Genomic DNA, 16,159 nt, shown 5'->3' on the forward strand with positions numbered 1-16,159 from the left:
TCCCTTTTTTTTTCCCTTTTTTTTTTTTTTTTTTTTTTTCACCAGCGTGTCTGCGAAAATTTCATTACGGCAATTCTCACGTTTAAATTAGCTACACACGTTGTGCTTGTTATTTCCATTGTATGTTCTTTGCCTACTTGTTTGTTCCACTAGTTTATTTTTTTTTCAAATTTATATTATACGAAAAAAATGAACGTTAATTTGCTCTCGTAATTCCCAGAAACCATTTGGCGAAGTTCGCCTCGTGGATACACTAATTGGGATAGTGCCATCCGCTTCGCGAGTAATCTTCTCAAAATGATTTGTCTGCGATTTCAGGCTGCGTATTTCAATCCAAATAAAATTCTAATAAACTTCTCGTGTCGACTCTGTATACGTTGCTCCCATCTAGTGACAATTCTTCATTGACTTCGCGAACTAATCAACCGTGAAGTATGGAATGTGATATTTAATTTTGAAAAATATGTTATAACTTTTATAGGGAAATTAATGACTTCGAAGTCTTATCAGACGCGGGTGAGCTCTTAATCGAGTTAAACTATGTGGGTCAACAATTATTCCATTTTGCGAAGAGGAGAATCATTTGTCTTGGGGAGAAGAAAAAATCTCAGGGAAATCCAACTGTAGGCTCGACGGGTAATTGCATAACCGGTAGGCTCGTTCTTCACTGTCCAGGACAAGTCGGCAGGACTGGAATGAAGCTTTTTTTTTTCATATTTTTAGATGTCACGGAATTTCTTTAAGAATCGTCCACGAGGATGACAGTTCTAGTGTAGATGCTTGTAATGCTCGATAGCTGTGTTCACGTTGTATTGATTCGCTAATAAATCTCAATAAATCCCAATAATTTCATTGTACGTTTAAGTCTTTTTGAAAAGTCAAACTTTGTGGAATTTCACTCAATTTTTTTTCTGTTCCCGTAAAACGAACACATGGAAACTCGAATTATTAATGTTGTTTGTCAAATCGATGTATATTGCTTTTTCTTGACGTTTCATATCTTCTTATTTGCCTGTCACAAACGTGGACGACGTATCTTTCAATACTCGTTAAGGTAACTCATTTGCTGGGGATTGACCTAGAACTGTCATGCTTAAAAAAAAAGGGACGAAGCAAGAAGGTGAAGTAAAAGAAAATATACACTGACTAATAATTTAACGAACGAAGTCGAGAAAGCAATGAGAAACCAGAAAGCGTAAACTACCGTGAACTTTGAAGTTTGTGAAAAAAAAAAAAATTAACACAATTTGTTTCCATTGGATAAAACAAAATATCTTCGTTTCGAATTTTCAACTGAATCACAGACAACTACGGAAAGTCATAGCAACTTTTCGAGTCTGACGTAACGAAGTGAAAATTATGAAGTCGAATCGCACTCAGGTCGAGAAGTAAATATAATGGATGAAGAAGTAAAAAATAAGTGACTTCGTGAATTTTATAATGAGTTAAAGAACATCTTTGTGCCCCACGTTGGACACGTCTACTGGGTGTCGTTTAATTAAAATCAGCGGAGGTAACCCTCTTACCAAAACGACCTCACAAGTGTACAATTTTACATTGGCTTGTTAACCAGAAAATGCTGTGGGTAGTTACACTGCAGGAACCTACGGTTCCTTCTCCCGGCCAATTTCACGCCCTTATTTTTAACGGGCTCCGGTTCTCCACTAGCCCATCGTGCAGCCTCGTTAGGTCCTTTGGGAATTCCACGGGTTGGAGAAAATGGATACGAGAATTCTCGCGCGGCCATTTTTCATTGGCAACCTTATCGCGTTAGAGAATTAAACGAAATTCGTTACATGCACATTGTACTTTTGGGCTTTGGGATACGTAGGCGCGTTTTCATAGATACGTATCAAATATTTTATTAAGCGTCTAACGAATGCGCGTTCAATGATGTAACGATAAAAGCTCAATGAACGTATTTCTATTTAATCTAATCTATCTAATCTATATTTACTCGTACATCCCGGTAGCAGTATTAAAAGGTCTTGCGGAGCTAGGCGATAATTTACTTATCAAAAAAAAAAAGAAAAAAAGAAAAAAGGATAAAAGGCCAATCGCTATAGGGAATAATATTCTTTTATTAAAATGTAACCGTCACTCGACCCACTTTTCACCTTCTTTTTCAGATGCCGGGTAGAGGGTTGCTAGGATTCCACAAGGTGAGGGACGACAAGGGTGTAGAAAATGATGAAGGACAAGGTCTGGCAAGGAGTAACCAGAGTGACGGGAGTGATTCGAGGCATTTGTCAAAGAATAGCGAGCACGCGCTTTGGTTATTAATGATGCAAACACAAATGAAATACAAATGAGCCTCGTCCTCAGGATTACTTGGCTCATCTTGGTCTATTTATTTTGCCTCCATGTCGTCTCCTCTGGATCATTGACTTTTTCTCAAGGCAGCAATTCAGTAGACGTAAGAGCTTGACAGTGCTTTTCAGTTGAAAAAAGTACACTTCTATAGAAATTAATACTTTTTTAATACATAAGGCGGAAATGAAAATAGCGTGAGGGGCATTTAATTTTAAAAACAATTAGGACTCACCTACTTCATATTGGGCGTGAATGATTATCTGTGCCAAGGAACCAATTTTTACTTTACCGTGTACTTGCATCCTCTGAGCTCTTTACGGAATGGTTGGCCCATTGACTCTACCCTGCCAGTTTATTCCGGCCACGTAGGTTAACTTAACGCACGGAAACGCCTGCACTTACTCCAGATACAAGCAAAGACCTGGAATCGAAATAAAGCATAGCGCGTAGGTATTTTATCAACGGTGGCTACGTATTTCAGAATGATTCAGGGAGTCGGCTATCTCGTTGGCAAGGGTTCAAATTCTCTCATTCCTGAATCCTTGCTGTGAGTTGAGATCAGTAGCGTCCCATTAGACAAAGAGGCCCCCGTGCTAGATTATCAGAATTCGTTCCAACCTTCGAATGATGAAATTTTCGTAATATTTTATTTTCCCAGATAATTACCCAAAATCATTTTGAATCATGTGATCAGAAAGTATTGTTGGATTAAGGGTACTGCTCTATGGTACCACCCCGTATCCTTTAACGATCCTATATCTATTCTGCATACCGGAGCATGAGCTTATTAAAAGCTCTGAGCTCTATCCTGATAAAACACGATTTATCTCCTTTGGTTCTTGTATTTTCTTTTTCTTCGTCTCTTTTTTCGACCTTCTGCGTCGGTACCCTGAGTAAATGGAAAGACGGGAGTACATGGCGTCAAATTACGGATGCGCATACGTGGCAACAATGTATATCGTAAATACCTCATGTGCGGCTACACCTATATACGCGTAGGTGCATAAAAAAGCACTGGCTGATACTCGGGCTTGATACATTAATCTGCACCAAGCTTCCACGAGGTAATGGCCGTGCTCTGATGTTGAGCTTGCGTAATTTTTCAATGACTCATTAATCCGTGAGGTAACGCGTCAAAGCCGTCAGGCCTGTGACGTCGGGGAGCGACAGGAGCGAGTGTGCGAAAAATGAATTTTATTTATTGCTGATGCTGCGCCGGTCTAATTTCATAGTTGAGAAGGGTACGTTGACGTGGGATACGAAAATAAAAATTTATTATTGACACGCGACGAAGTCATCGTATAAATTTTTCGTTTTTACAAATTTTCTTTGTTCGGCCTGTATCATGCCCATGGAGTGTACAGTCTGTGGCGTAATTCTCATTCCTTGCAAATCCAGACTGGACCTCGCGTTAGTCTCTGATCCCGTATAAATGTATACCAAGGTATCGTAAATACATTTATGTGACAAACTAAGCCTAGGGTGCCGTGCATCGAGTGCACGTTCCTGGCGGTCTAGTTACTTGCTTCGTATACGTATGATATTCTGGGTTCAGGTTGGTATTTATTTCCGTGTGTAGGTCAAACCTGTATTACATATCCGGGCCAGTGTTACCACCATCGAGATCAGCGACTACCACCACTGCCAGCAATGTACGGCACTGGGAGCAGTCGTATAGTAGCGGTACACTTGTTACTAGCCCAGGGAGATATTGTATTTTACTTTTTTTTTTTTTTTTTTTCTATTCTGCAAGATAATGACAATCTATGGTCGGCCCGTTGTTGTTTCTGCGGTTTTTACATGAAATTCCAACCAGATACGAGAAAAACCCGTCGCCGTTGCTGGACAAATACCGCGTTTCTCTACCAGCCAGTAGCCAAACCGTTGCTGATTCTTATCCCGAGAGACTAGGGTACCAGAGAAATTTCTCCATAAGAAATAAAAAGGAATCAAAGAATTTCCGCGAAATTCCAACAGTCAATGCGAACTGTGCTCGTGCGCCAGTTTATATAACCAACTGAAATTCCCTCCGAGTAGCCATCTAAGGTATCTACCAGTTTCCATGAAATTCGAACCTACCGTTAATTTCATTATCCTTATGACGGGTCTGAACTTAACTGTTTAGGTAACGCTAATTAATGACAGTCGTTCTTTCAGCTTACTTTGCTACCCTGCGACGTCACCGAGCCGATACCCAGAAAAGCTATCGATTTCCTAACTGCGAATTTTCACCGTTCGACTACGATCACTTTAAATCGTATTCCACAGTACGTTACATATTCGAGTGAATACCAGGCCATAACTCGTCACGGTGTGACGCCCCATGATTCCCTCCGAACCCTATGGAATTCGTAGCGGTTCATTTGCATACATTGAAAGTCTCGATTCTAAGCACAGGGACCGGACGTTATTAATCGGCGAATTTGATCCAGGATATTTATGGCTGACGTGGATTCTTCTTTTTTTTTCCTCGGGTCTTTCCTCCGCTGATAGAGCCATTGGCGTACTGCTGCCGGAGAGAGCAAAGGTCGCAGATGTGAAATACGTTTTGTCGTACCCAAGAGTGTCTTGTTCCGTACGACACCCCTGGGAAGCAGAGATACAGAAGCGCATTCTCATTCACTTTAACGACAGGATAAATTCGCAGGATTCTCACGCATGTTTCCCGCTTAGAAAGTTCTATTCCCAGTGAGTCATGCGACCTAATCCAATCTACTGATTAGATCTCTTTGGGCTGTCTGGTGTCTTATTGAACACGCGAAAGCTCGATTTACTCTTATTGCCGTTTTAATGAGGTATCTGCATAGTCATAGGACTTTAATTAATTTATCGAAAACATCATTTAATTATCGGACCCTGTGCGTTCCGCTAGGTATAATTATGTCTCCAAGAGTAACGGATGTAACGAGCTCCGTTCAGCTTCGCATGAATAATTATCGGAAAAAGATTCCTACGCCCCGGAAGAAGCTTGCGAAATTAGTAAGAAGTGCTTTGGTGTCTTATCTTGCGATATGGATGCTCAAATTTTTGCCATCTTCTTCACACTAAAACGGTACCTTACGTTGTGGCACCCCTGGGTACCTTGACTGGTAGACCAGCTTTTCTTTTCAGGGCTACACTATGGCACCCCGATGACTTCAAGGGTGCCTCAAATTCTGCTCCCGAAACGGTCATTACCATCGAACCAAGCTCGATTGGTGGTGATCGGCCATGTGTGTATCAACCTGGGATAAGTGTCTAAAATGTTTTAGAACTTCAGTTTACTGTAAAAGCACTTACCTTTATGATACAAACATCCAATTTTGTGTTTCCTGTAACAAAAAGTGTTTTTCCATTAAAGTTTTTTTTTTTTTTTTTCATAATTAATATGCCGTATGGATATATTTTATGTGGAGTTCCAAGGGTTAATGGACAGTAGCTCTGTCTTATGTGAGTAAGTGAATTTTTTGTGTAGCTATATTATCAAAATTGACTTTTTATTTGTATATGAAAGTTATGTAATGGAACGGGCAAAGGACGTACTCGTGTGACTCATTGAACACTTGATTGATTGATTAGGGAATCGCTTCACTTTTCTTTTGCCCTTTTCCTGTCTACGTAGTTGGTCCTATCATTTGTAAATGGGACTGTGAATCCCGTTTCAAAGAAATTAGTTCCTCGTTCGGATGAATTCTCACTGGATACTTCTGGTAGATTTCTTAAAGAAGTATTACAGTATTTCTTTGTTCCTCACAATTGAACTGTATTTAGAGGATATTTGAAAGCTAATAGAATTACGCTAACTGGTAGTTTGGTATAGAGGTGACGTCTGTCGAATACAGATATTTCTTATTCTGCTTATTTCACGATCGGAATATATTTTTTAAGTCCGCGTATCAATACTTATGTATGAAACTTTGCTTGACTAATTATCGATAATGATAATTCCTATGAATAATGAACTGTACTATTTTGAGCTTGGACCGAGTTCAGTCATTAGAAATGGATTGATACTATTCGTGACGTAACCATTCGGTGTTATCGTATTGACATAAACGACTAGGAACTTCGAGTGACATGGTGGCCATCAATTATGCGTATCAGGAGAATATCAATGATCCCGCGCGAATTCATGATGAAACGATTATCGAATGTCTATTGCGATTTAGCGACTGGTTCCATTTTGTGGAATTACGTTAAATCAGCCATCCTTATTAAAGCAGCTTTAAGATTTCCCGAGTAGAATATTTATAGAGGTTTCGGAAATTTTATATTCCACTAAAAATCAAAGCCACTGCAATTTGGGATTTAATGGTCTTTCCCGAAAATTTACTTCATTCCATTGTCATGGTATCCGATCATTGTTAAATATTCAATTTTTAATTCACGTAACGAATACCTTTTCTTGTCAAAGCTTTTTCAAGCTTTAAGCATAGTAAGGTTTCTAAGTAAAAATTAATGACACGTCGTATCGCGAAAGACAGATTTCAAATGTCCTCAAAAGGATTCGCGATTTCCAATGGGGCTTTGATCATATTTGGATTATACTCCAGAGGTAAATTACAGTTGGGGATAAACGCAAGAACGACCACAAAAATGAATTCCAGGCAATATTTTGAGGGTGACAAAATAATTTTACAAAATGACTGGAATTTTGGAAACGGCAAATTTTCGATTTATTTAGTAACGTTAATCCAGCATTACGGAAGAGATGGGAAAACTGGAGAAGCTGTAGGAAAACGTAAATCATCCTTGCAATATCGCCTTAAGCTTTTCTTTTACGTACGTCTCTATATAATTCTGACACAGCATTCAGCGGGAAAAGGAAGCACACGTGTTTCTGTATATATCTCGAGCAAATTCTGAGATTAAGAGCTTTCACACCGTGATAGGGATAATGCTTAGAACTGAGAACTGAAGGGCTGAGAAAAGTTTCTCGTCTATTTTTCCCGGATGATGATATCCCTTTTCTCCCTTTTGGCTCAAGAAAAATAACGCAATCTGCCGAGACGGTTGAAACACGCCAGAATCGCGTAGCTGGTCTGAAAGTTGGAGTGACCGAAAAAAGTAACGGGGTTTAAAAGGGCTTTCGGCTTTATTAATGTCTGCACTAATTTCACATGTACAGCCCTGAAGATCCTTTCGTATACCACCTCCTATTTGTCGGCCTTCACTGTCCTCTGCTTTCTTGTGAAAATCCCTTTAATTCCACATCCCCCGAGCGAACACTGTCTGCTCGTTTAGCTTCGGGTCCGGCTGTTAATACGAAATCTCGTTCTTCTTTTAATTTCGCCAACGTTAAGGTTTCGAACCAAAAAGAAAACCCTGCTTTTCACACTTTTGTAAATTGCGCATATTTCGTCAAGCTGGCTATCCGATTGAGATACACGTCGTGCAACTTCGAAATTATAATTCTTCACTGTGTCCTGATCTTTGTCTTTTATATATTGCCCATGATTTTGTTCCTGTCGAAACTCTTCGTGTTTTGCCTAATACACTTAACGGTTTAAATTAACCTTTCTCGACGCCTTTATCTTCCAAGCTCGCGTGTCTTGACGGATTATCAATGTTTGCCCCGAGCGGATATTAACTTTAATAAACCTACACAGAAAAGCCATAACATTGATCACGATTTAATACAGGCATTCGCTGACATTACTCAATTAACCAACAGCGTCACCCTTGGTCAAGTCTTGGTTTTGTCTGACGGCTCTCGTCCTGTTGCAATTAGTATCAACGAACGTGCTGCCAGCTCCTGTCGTTTCGATCAGTATAAATTCCTGTCAGTTGTCATTTATTTCTGGCAGGTGAAAAAATCCGTGAGAAAATCAAATTAATCTGTTACACTAATTTTTATACGTTTTCTCTCTTATTCATGGTTGGCAGATTTTCGGTAGCTACTCCATCATCGACTACACGGTATTTCGGAAATAAATATATACGATATCAACCGAGGAACGATATGAATTTCAGCGTTGAGATTACACATTTCATTCTTGCCAGGATCCGGCTTCTTTTTTTTTCCCTCCACGACAAGCTAACCTGTATGCCAGAGCACGGAAACACCTGAGCCTACACTGAGTTACGAGCTACATCCTGTCCCGGTAGGAAGCCAAATTTATCAAGGATTCGGGCTAGTATACGGTGGCTCTCGATTTCCTAGTGGCAACCTGCATCACTGTGGATTTTAACGCTTTTGGAAGCTACGCCAATGTCATCCATCCTTCTCACGTATTCACGAAGCTTCCAGAGAACGTTATGCTTTGGCAAGGAAAAAAAAGGGATGTATGTATATGTATTGCTATAAAAAATTTCAGCATCACCATAAACATTAAAGTTGAACGTTGCTGATGAAATTGGGATAAGACTGGAATTCGTCGTTCTCATGAAAATTGGTTACGCCACTGGGCCACACGAGCTACCGATAACGCACGGAGCTAATCCTTCGATCGATCCACCATTGTAACTTGGAATTCGATATTCACCGATTGCGCCAACACACAGGGTCCTCGACAATGTCGACCTCACTACCTCGATAAGGTAAACGACGTGGGACTCCACGAGGATTCTGGGAGCGAGCCGGTCGAACCTCTCTCACGAGTTGCGTCAGCTTTTATTCAAAAGCTCCCATGCTGTGAACACGCTGAGAGTGAATTTAACTAGAGTCCCATTACCGGTGAGCTTATTTGTGTCCAGGACGTTCCTCTTTTTATTTTTTCAATGTCCTTTGGTGGTATCTTGGATAAGTATCTTTTGAGAATCTCTGTATATTAACACGCGAGAAAACTATCCTACGAAGTTTCCCGTTGAAACGTTCAGTTGGCTCATTTGTAATTGGGTCACGCGTTCACGGGATTCTGTTATCGAAGCAATTCGAAGGATTCGACTGTTCCATGTTTCTGCTTCTAACTGTCCAATAGCACATGAAGAATTTTTCCTCCTGAGTTTACGTCAAACTTTGGTCGACTGTTGGGTTCGACTGTCACGTAATTTCAGACAGTTTCCAGTTACAGATTAGTGCCCATTGACAGTTTGCAATTCGAGGCCTCTTCCTGCGTAAGTGAGTCAAAGGGGAATGGGACTGCAGATGACTGTTTGTTGTTACGTGAACCCTTTATTGTATCCCTTCTTGCTGCTCTAACGTATATCGGGATGTCGTACACGAATTACAATCGGTAATAATAATTTATAGTTCCATTCGGAAAGAAGAAAAAGGTAGTTTCTGTATTTTTCAATAATTTTCCATCTGTGCTAATGAACCTTTACTACTGTTATAATTAGTCGATTCTGTGTATATGAATACGAGGGTGCAGGGTGCGCTGTGATATTCGATTTCATCGGATATATAGCTAGTTTTCAGGTTGCGTTAACCAATAGCCAAGATTCTTCAGTTTCAAAATAAAAGCACTTTGGATAAAGTTAATAATGACAGTAATTCCTGTTTAAATAGATTGACACATTACTTCATTGACAGTTTCGCAATATTAATTTTATTGTACAAAATTGGGCTTAGAGATTATTCAAGGATTTCAAGTGTATTAGAAATCATTCTTTTAAAGCTTTCAGTATGTCCGAATCTTGTAACTGGGCAAATACTAGGCTGTGGATTTTCTTTAGTCTTTGCTATATAGAATATTTATGCATGAAAGATACTGAGCTTTCTTCTTAAATATCTGCTATTACTTCTACGAGTTATTTCAGTTTTTCTTTTTCTAACTCTGTACGTTGAATCATGTTTTTTTTTATTATTCCCGTGCAGGGTCGTATTTACGGCTTTCATAACATCTTCAGATTCTAATATAACGTCAATAAGCTGGAAATATATACGAGGAGACATAATGGTGGCCGATATTAAAGGGGTTACCGTGATGCTGGGACAATATCCCTCTTAGCCAATACGAAGGCTATAGAAGTATTCTGCAAACGGCACTCTAAATAAATTGCTTGGCATGGTGTCGAAGTAAAGGCAAGTGAAAAGTATCCATTTGGCGTAAGAAAAGTCCAGTTGATGAAAAAAATATTTATCTTCTATTGCCTACTTGGAATATTGGTTAATTCTAGTACCTACTTTCCAATTGAACGATCCCATTCTTATTCACCCAATATGCAGTGTCTTTATCTTTTTTCAATTTTTCTTCTAAACAATTTGACGAAAGGTAAAAGCTACGTCTTGTGCATAAAGGCATTAGTCGATTTCATATTGATTTTACTTCTTTCATTTTTCCCGTCCCAAGTTCGATCAACTTTTTTTTTTTCCTACGATGAAGTATTCGTCGGATGCTTCTCCATCGTGCCGTAGTTATTGGAATGCCATCACGAATGACGTATTTAAGAAGTCCCGGTCCTGCCTATGGAATTTCAATTTCGATATGGGTCCTCCCCCTTCAGCACAGGATGTGCTAGAATCCTAAGGTCCGATTATGGCTTTGACTAATTACGTCGTCATACGGGATTCCAAGTTTTTGCCCGATCTAATATCATATCCCTTTCGCGCGTTGCGTAATTCACGAAAATCCCTCCGAAAGCCCTTGGTTTGCTTCGTCGATTTGACCTGTCGCATTAATCTCAGTCTCTTTTTCTGCGCGCGTACATCCTCTCCAGCGTCTACGACCAAGAGGAACAAGAAGCTGGGCTATTCGCTAAATTGATACGGTATTAAATGAAACATATTTTTTACGAATAGCAAGAAACTTTAACGATCGACTATTAACCTAAGATCGGGGCTGCTACGTCGCCCTCGCTTCGACATTAAGGATTCACGAATAATTTTACCTAAGTCGGCGAATGGCTATATCAGCTGGTAACTGTCAATTCCGATACAACATAACATTTTTCATCAGCCTTAATAGTGGAGCAGGTCATTTTGCCATTTTGGTTATTACGTTATACAATATTTACCGGCTGAACGAACTGATCCCAGAGATAAGAATAGACTACTGACTCATCTTTTTTTTTCTTCTTTTCTTCTATCGACAGAGCCTTCTTTTGGAATGGACAACACAAAGGCCTTTCTTCGGTGTCTCAAGCCTTTGCTAAATTATTTCTAGATATCGTCCAACGTCCTGGATGGTCTATTTAAACTAGCTCTCCGGCTTTCTTTTTGTCCCTCTGTTATTTAGAACGTGCCAGACAAATGAATGACCGCGTAACATTAATCAGCTTGACCTCTTTGATAAGGAGGCGACAAAGGCTCTGGCTAAAGACCGTCGCCCCCGTGTTCGTCGCAACCTTAGAATTTACTTGGTCTAAAATTACGACTTTACCTGCAGTCCAGGACACAGAACTTATCACGTATAAAATGTTTCGTAGAACCCGGGTCGCTTTGCAGAATCTCTCTCCACACTGAGAAATCAGCAGATAAACCTGGATCGGGCTGGTACAGCATCCTCCGAGTGTTACGATCGAACCTTCTTTTCCACGTGCAATTCCCTTCTATTCATCTCGACAAGCGGGTCCACCTTATTCCCGCATAGTTGCTCTCATAGAATGCACTTCCCATCTGGCATCGGTTCGCCAAGGTTTCTACCACAGAAAATCGCAAAAGCAACTCCTGCCGGCATTGCCAGACTTCGGGAAGTAACGTTCTCTCTGGCTTGAGCTTTCCTTCTGACGTAATGTATTGCGGCTGGGTACAATCAGCATTTGACGTAGTCCAGGGCCATGCGGCATTCGTATACCGTGAACAGCCATGCGACACGTGGGAGTTCGCGCTGCAGCCCTATTGCGGAAAGACGTGCAATTTACTAGGGGGAGGCGCAGCCCCTACTAGTGGTATAAGCATTGACTGTACCATTAGCGTATCGCGATGTAGACCGTGCATGGACCAGTACATACGTACACCAGTGTTATTCGCTGTTGTATATTTCCAAGTACCCAAAGCATTTGGGGACGCATTTTTACGGACAATCCTTCGCATATTCACCAACGTCCTGCATACCGAGTTTCTCGATTTCGCCCACCGTGGGTCTCCTTTCTATCTTCTCTTTCTTTTCGCTCTCATAGCTCTGGGGAGCCGGGAGAAATGTGCCTCTGGAAATTCCGCACGGAGGGTTGACTTTCAGCCTGTGCCCGTAACTGCCCAGCGATTGGTTCTCTGGTGCAATATGCCTCCAGTTTTTGCCACCCTCTCCTGGTAGGGTTAACCCTCATGCCAGCGTAGCCCAGGGCTGGGCTGGAGCTACCGCGTTAATCGGCCGTGCGTTTTGCCTTGTTCCCTTCGGATAGATTAATTACTCTTGGACAGACTAGCGTTTAACTTCCAGCCACAAGTTAGCGTCTACTAGCGGCGCCTTATACCTCGACTTCTGCTTTAACTGCCCCTTGAGATTTATGGACCGTAGCTTCTGTCAGGAACCGACCAAGTCGTCTACGGAGATACGCTGTAAGTAATTAGTGCCCATTGTAACCGATACTTTCTGGGTGGCCTTATTGTTTTGTGCCAGAACCTCGTCTTGATGGTTGTTCGCACTAAAGTTCACTTCGAGGGTTTATTGCAATTGTCGATTCAAGGAAATTCCACGTTTGGTCCATTGTTCCTGAATTCATTCGAATTAATTTCACTATTCCTCCGCCTTAGTTGGATGTCACGTGGAATTTTTGTGTACACTCGAAAACTAATCGTGACGTCGCTGTACATTTTTAAAGTTTGTATTTTTAAATTTATTCAATTACATTGTATTTAATATTGGCACATTGAATTGTGCATTCGGTCGTGTTCCACGTGTGTGGTTTCTGGTTATTATCATTTGGATCTGCTCGTATTCGTAATAAAAGAATAACGTATCTCGTTAGATGTAATGTACGTTCAATTTCGTTCCACGTAATTTTACGATAGTTCTAACGCCCACGGGGGGTGAAGCGAAATACTTTCCAGCTCTGGTATGTATATTACCATGCAAATATCATATGCAAAGTTTTAAGGGATGTTTCCATGGACCCCAATTACCTTGGCTCGCCATGAAACGGAGAGTGCAGCTGGATTACACGGCGTAAGTGAATGAAGTGGTGCTGAGAAAATATCTAACCTAAACTCATACTCTGCGCGTTACGCGACCTACGCTGTACCACTGCTCGACCTTTTCATTCAGCTGCATCCGGCAGTAAGTGGTTGTAATTTAGAAACATTTTCAGGCAGCTCAGTTTGTACATCTGAAAATAATTTTCGCCAAAATTGTACATTTCCAAAATATCCAGCAGGTAATAGGATGTATGTTACATTGAAACGCATTGGAATTTAACAATGCAATTGCAAAAGGACCACAGTCCCCGCATGGATGCTGCAGCATCGCGCAGTACCACTTCTCTTCCTTCCTCGCCCAGGGTAGGTACCAGGAATATCCTTCTGGCTTGTGACAGCTGACAACTCGGATATTCCTGGTTACTGCAACTACATTCTATATCCAACTGCAACGCGAAACTCTGAATGTCCTGCGCGCTGCTTCCAAGATGAAATTCCAGTCTGGATGCAGTTGGGACTTTGAGCCCGATGCGAAGAGATAACACGTGCGGAAGGAACGGTGTTTCCCGCGGGACGTGCGGAATTGCGCAACCTACTTCTTTTTTATTTTATCATTTTCTTATTTTTCTCTCATATATTTTTTCCCCGATTACTTCGTTTCATGATTCTTTTTTCTTCTTTCACTCCTCGAATTCTTCTTCTGTCATCGCACGTATACCAACACGTGGGATGATATTTCAATGTCGCTGACTTCACTGGTGGTCGGTTTCTACATCGATGCGTCTTCGGATCTTCCGTCGGACCCAGAATCGGGGAATGAAAGTCTCGACCTGGCATGTCAAAAGATGTAGCCAATTTTCAGAGAGAGCTTCCGGAGCGTGTTGATCTCTTGCTGAATTCTTGCCACTGGTGGAAAAGAGACTTGGCTCACCTTAGTTCCAAAGAAAGCAACGAGATGGCGTTGAAAGAAGTCGGATGATAAACCGACAGGACTCTGTCCAATTTGTACTTCTTTTCGCGAGTTTTGCTACTCGATTTACGAAAGGTTAGATACGTACCTATACACAATTCAGATTCGGCTGGCTTCCCGAACTCGATCGTATTTCAGTGTCTTCTGAACCTCGTAAACCGATCCCGCAGGACGTGCTACTCTCGCGAGAAGACATAGTTTTATACTTTTTTATCTCCGTTTACCCATTTGTCTTCTTCTCTTTCCTGTTTTCACTATATATTTTTATAACTAAAAGACGTGCTTCTTCTGTTCAGCGCGATGGGCTCTTTCAATGGAACTTTCATTGCTCGATGTTTGTTCTCCCTTTTTATTTTGCTCAACTGTCAATACTGTTGGCCCTCTTACGTACTGTACGTATTCTGTATCTGTATTCTTTGATCTTGCAACAATGATCAGTTTTTATCCAGCCATCTGTAAATCTCTTTGAATTTCATTGTTCTTTCTTCTCGTTTGTCTCAGATCGAGATTGAATACCCTCCTTCTGTCCTAAATCTCATCGACTCGTATTGCCTCGTGAATCAGACCTGAATTTTTTCAATTGAATTAACCATTCATAATTCATTAATGGAAAAGAAAAATTGTACGTATACATAGTAAATGAGGAGTTCAGCATGTCCTTTCACTCGGAAAATCGTCTTGAACTCTAGAAGCGATTTACAGCAGAACGATGAAATGGGAAATCGTGTCTACATCGTCAGTGAAAAAAAGGGGTATAAGAATTCCTTCCATTATGAGAATTGTGTGAAACGACTTAATCCGCTCAATAGAAGGTAATAGAAGATACTTATTCAGTCTTCAATTCCCATTTTTTTTTTTTTTTTTTTTAATTCCTTCATTACACTGTACGAGGACGACTCTTGAAAATGCTTCATTTATTTCCTTTTATGAGTATTTCTGAAAACTCATTTCTTTGCTGCACGTCGTCACAGAAAGTAGTCACGTACGTTAGGAAGGATTCATCCTCTTATAAATTTTATTTTCTCCAAAATAGCAAAACGTGCTCTCGTTCTTCCCAGCGATGGGTCCCATGCATTGGTTTTCCCAACTTTTACTAACTTTGTGTTTTATTTCATTGTCAGATTTAATGGTAAGAGTTGTCGACTTTCTTCAGCTACATTTCAGCTCTGATTCCTCCGCCATAAAGATCCTTCGGCCTTGACGTTGGATCTCAGCCAGAAGCCATTGTGGATTTGGTTTCCGATCGAAGAAAACCGAAACTTGTTTCTGGTGGCTTTGACGAAACATTATTTTTACGCGTGTCTCTTTTCGCGAATGCAGGTTCACGTTCATGTTATTTATAGAGATAGAGAGAGATAGAGAGAGCCAGTACAGGAAACTGTATACATATACGTAGAATGAAAAACCAAATGAACAAAATTGAAGGAAAAGGAAAACTAAAGGAGAGAAAGGATGCTCGAACGATTCCACCGTTCTGAGGTCTCTTTTCTACCTGGCAAGGAAAATCATCCCTTGGGATCTATCTAGTCTACCGTATATCGTAACCTTCGCGGAAGAGTCACGGAAAACGGCGCTGTCGAACGTTCGCCAAGTTGTATTTCAGTTACGTAGCTTCGTCGTAAACCTGGCCGTCTATGGATTTTCGCCAGATATCATTCCGGAAGTGAGTATCGATCGGCACATTGAAATCCTTATATTTCGACAAGGAAGAAATAGTTTCATTCGTGGATGATAGAGCGCCAACGCATGCCATTTGTCTCTTTAGCTTGGATACTTCGGGCTCTTGTTATTTATACTGTGCGACATTTCAAAGTTACCGTAACTCATTTACTTGTTGGTGATCTTATCGAGGAAATTTAATGGCGAAATTTGAGGATTTTTTGTTTCTAAAAATTTTTGTTTCTAAAAAACCAAAAACTTTCTCATTATACGTTTCTGGT

The 16,159-nt window shown here is 40.7% G+C and overlaps 1 protein-coding gene across 1 annotated transcript in view; it reads right to left on the reverse strand.

Moving 5' to 3' along the window:
- LOC107273985 overlaps positions 1–16,159 on the reverse strand; it is a gene marked incomplete at its 5' end in the record, with an annotated part of 100,014 nt that overhangs the window by 55,737 nt on the left and 28,118 nt on the right. Inside the window, one exon of the mRNA XM_015752697.2 lies at positions 5,593–5,624. Coding sequence (XP_015608183.1) covers positions 5,593–5,624 — 32 coding nt within the window. The remainder of the gene's footprint in view (positions 1–5,592; positions 5,625–16,159) is intronic.

Source organism: Cephus cinctus, unplaced genomic scaffold, assembly GCF_000341935.2.
Source record: "Cephus cinctus unplaced genomic scaffold, Ccin1 Ccin1_scaffold1922, whole genome shotgun sequence".
Taxonomy (NCBI): domain Eukaryota; kingdom Metazoa; phylum Arthropoda; class Insecta; order Hymenoptera; family Cephidae; genus Cephus; species Cephus cinctus.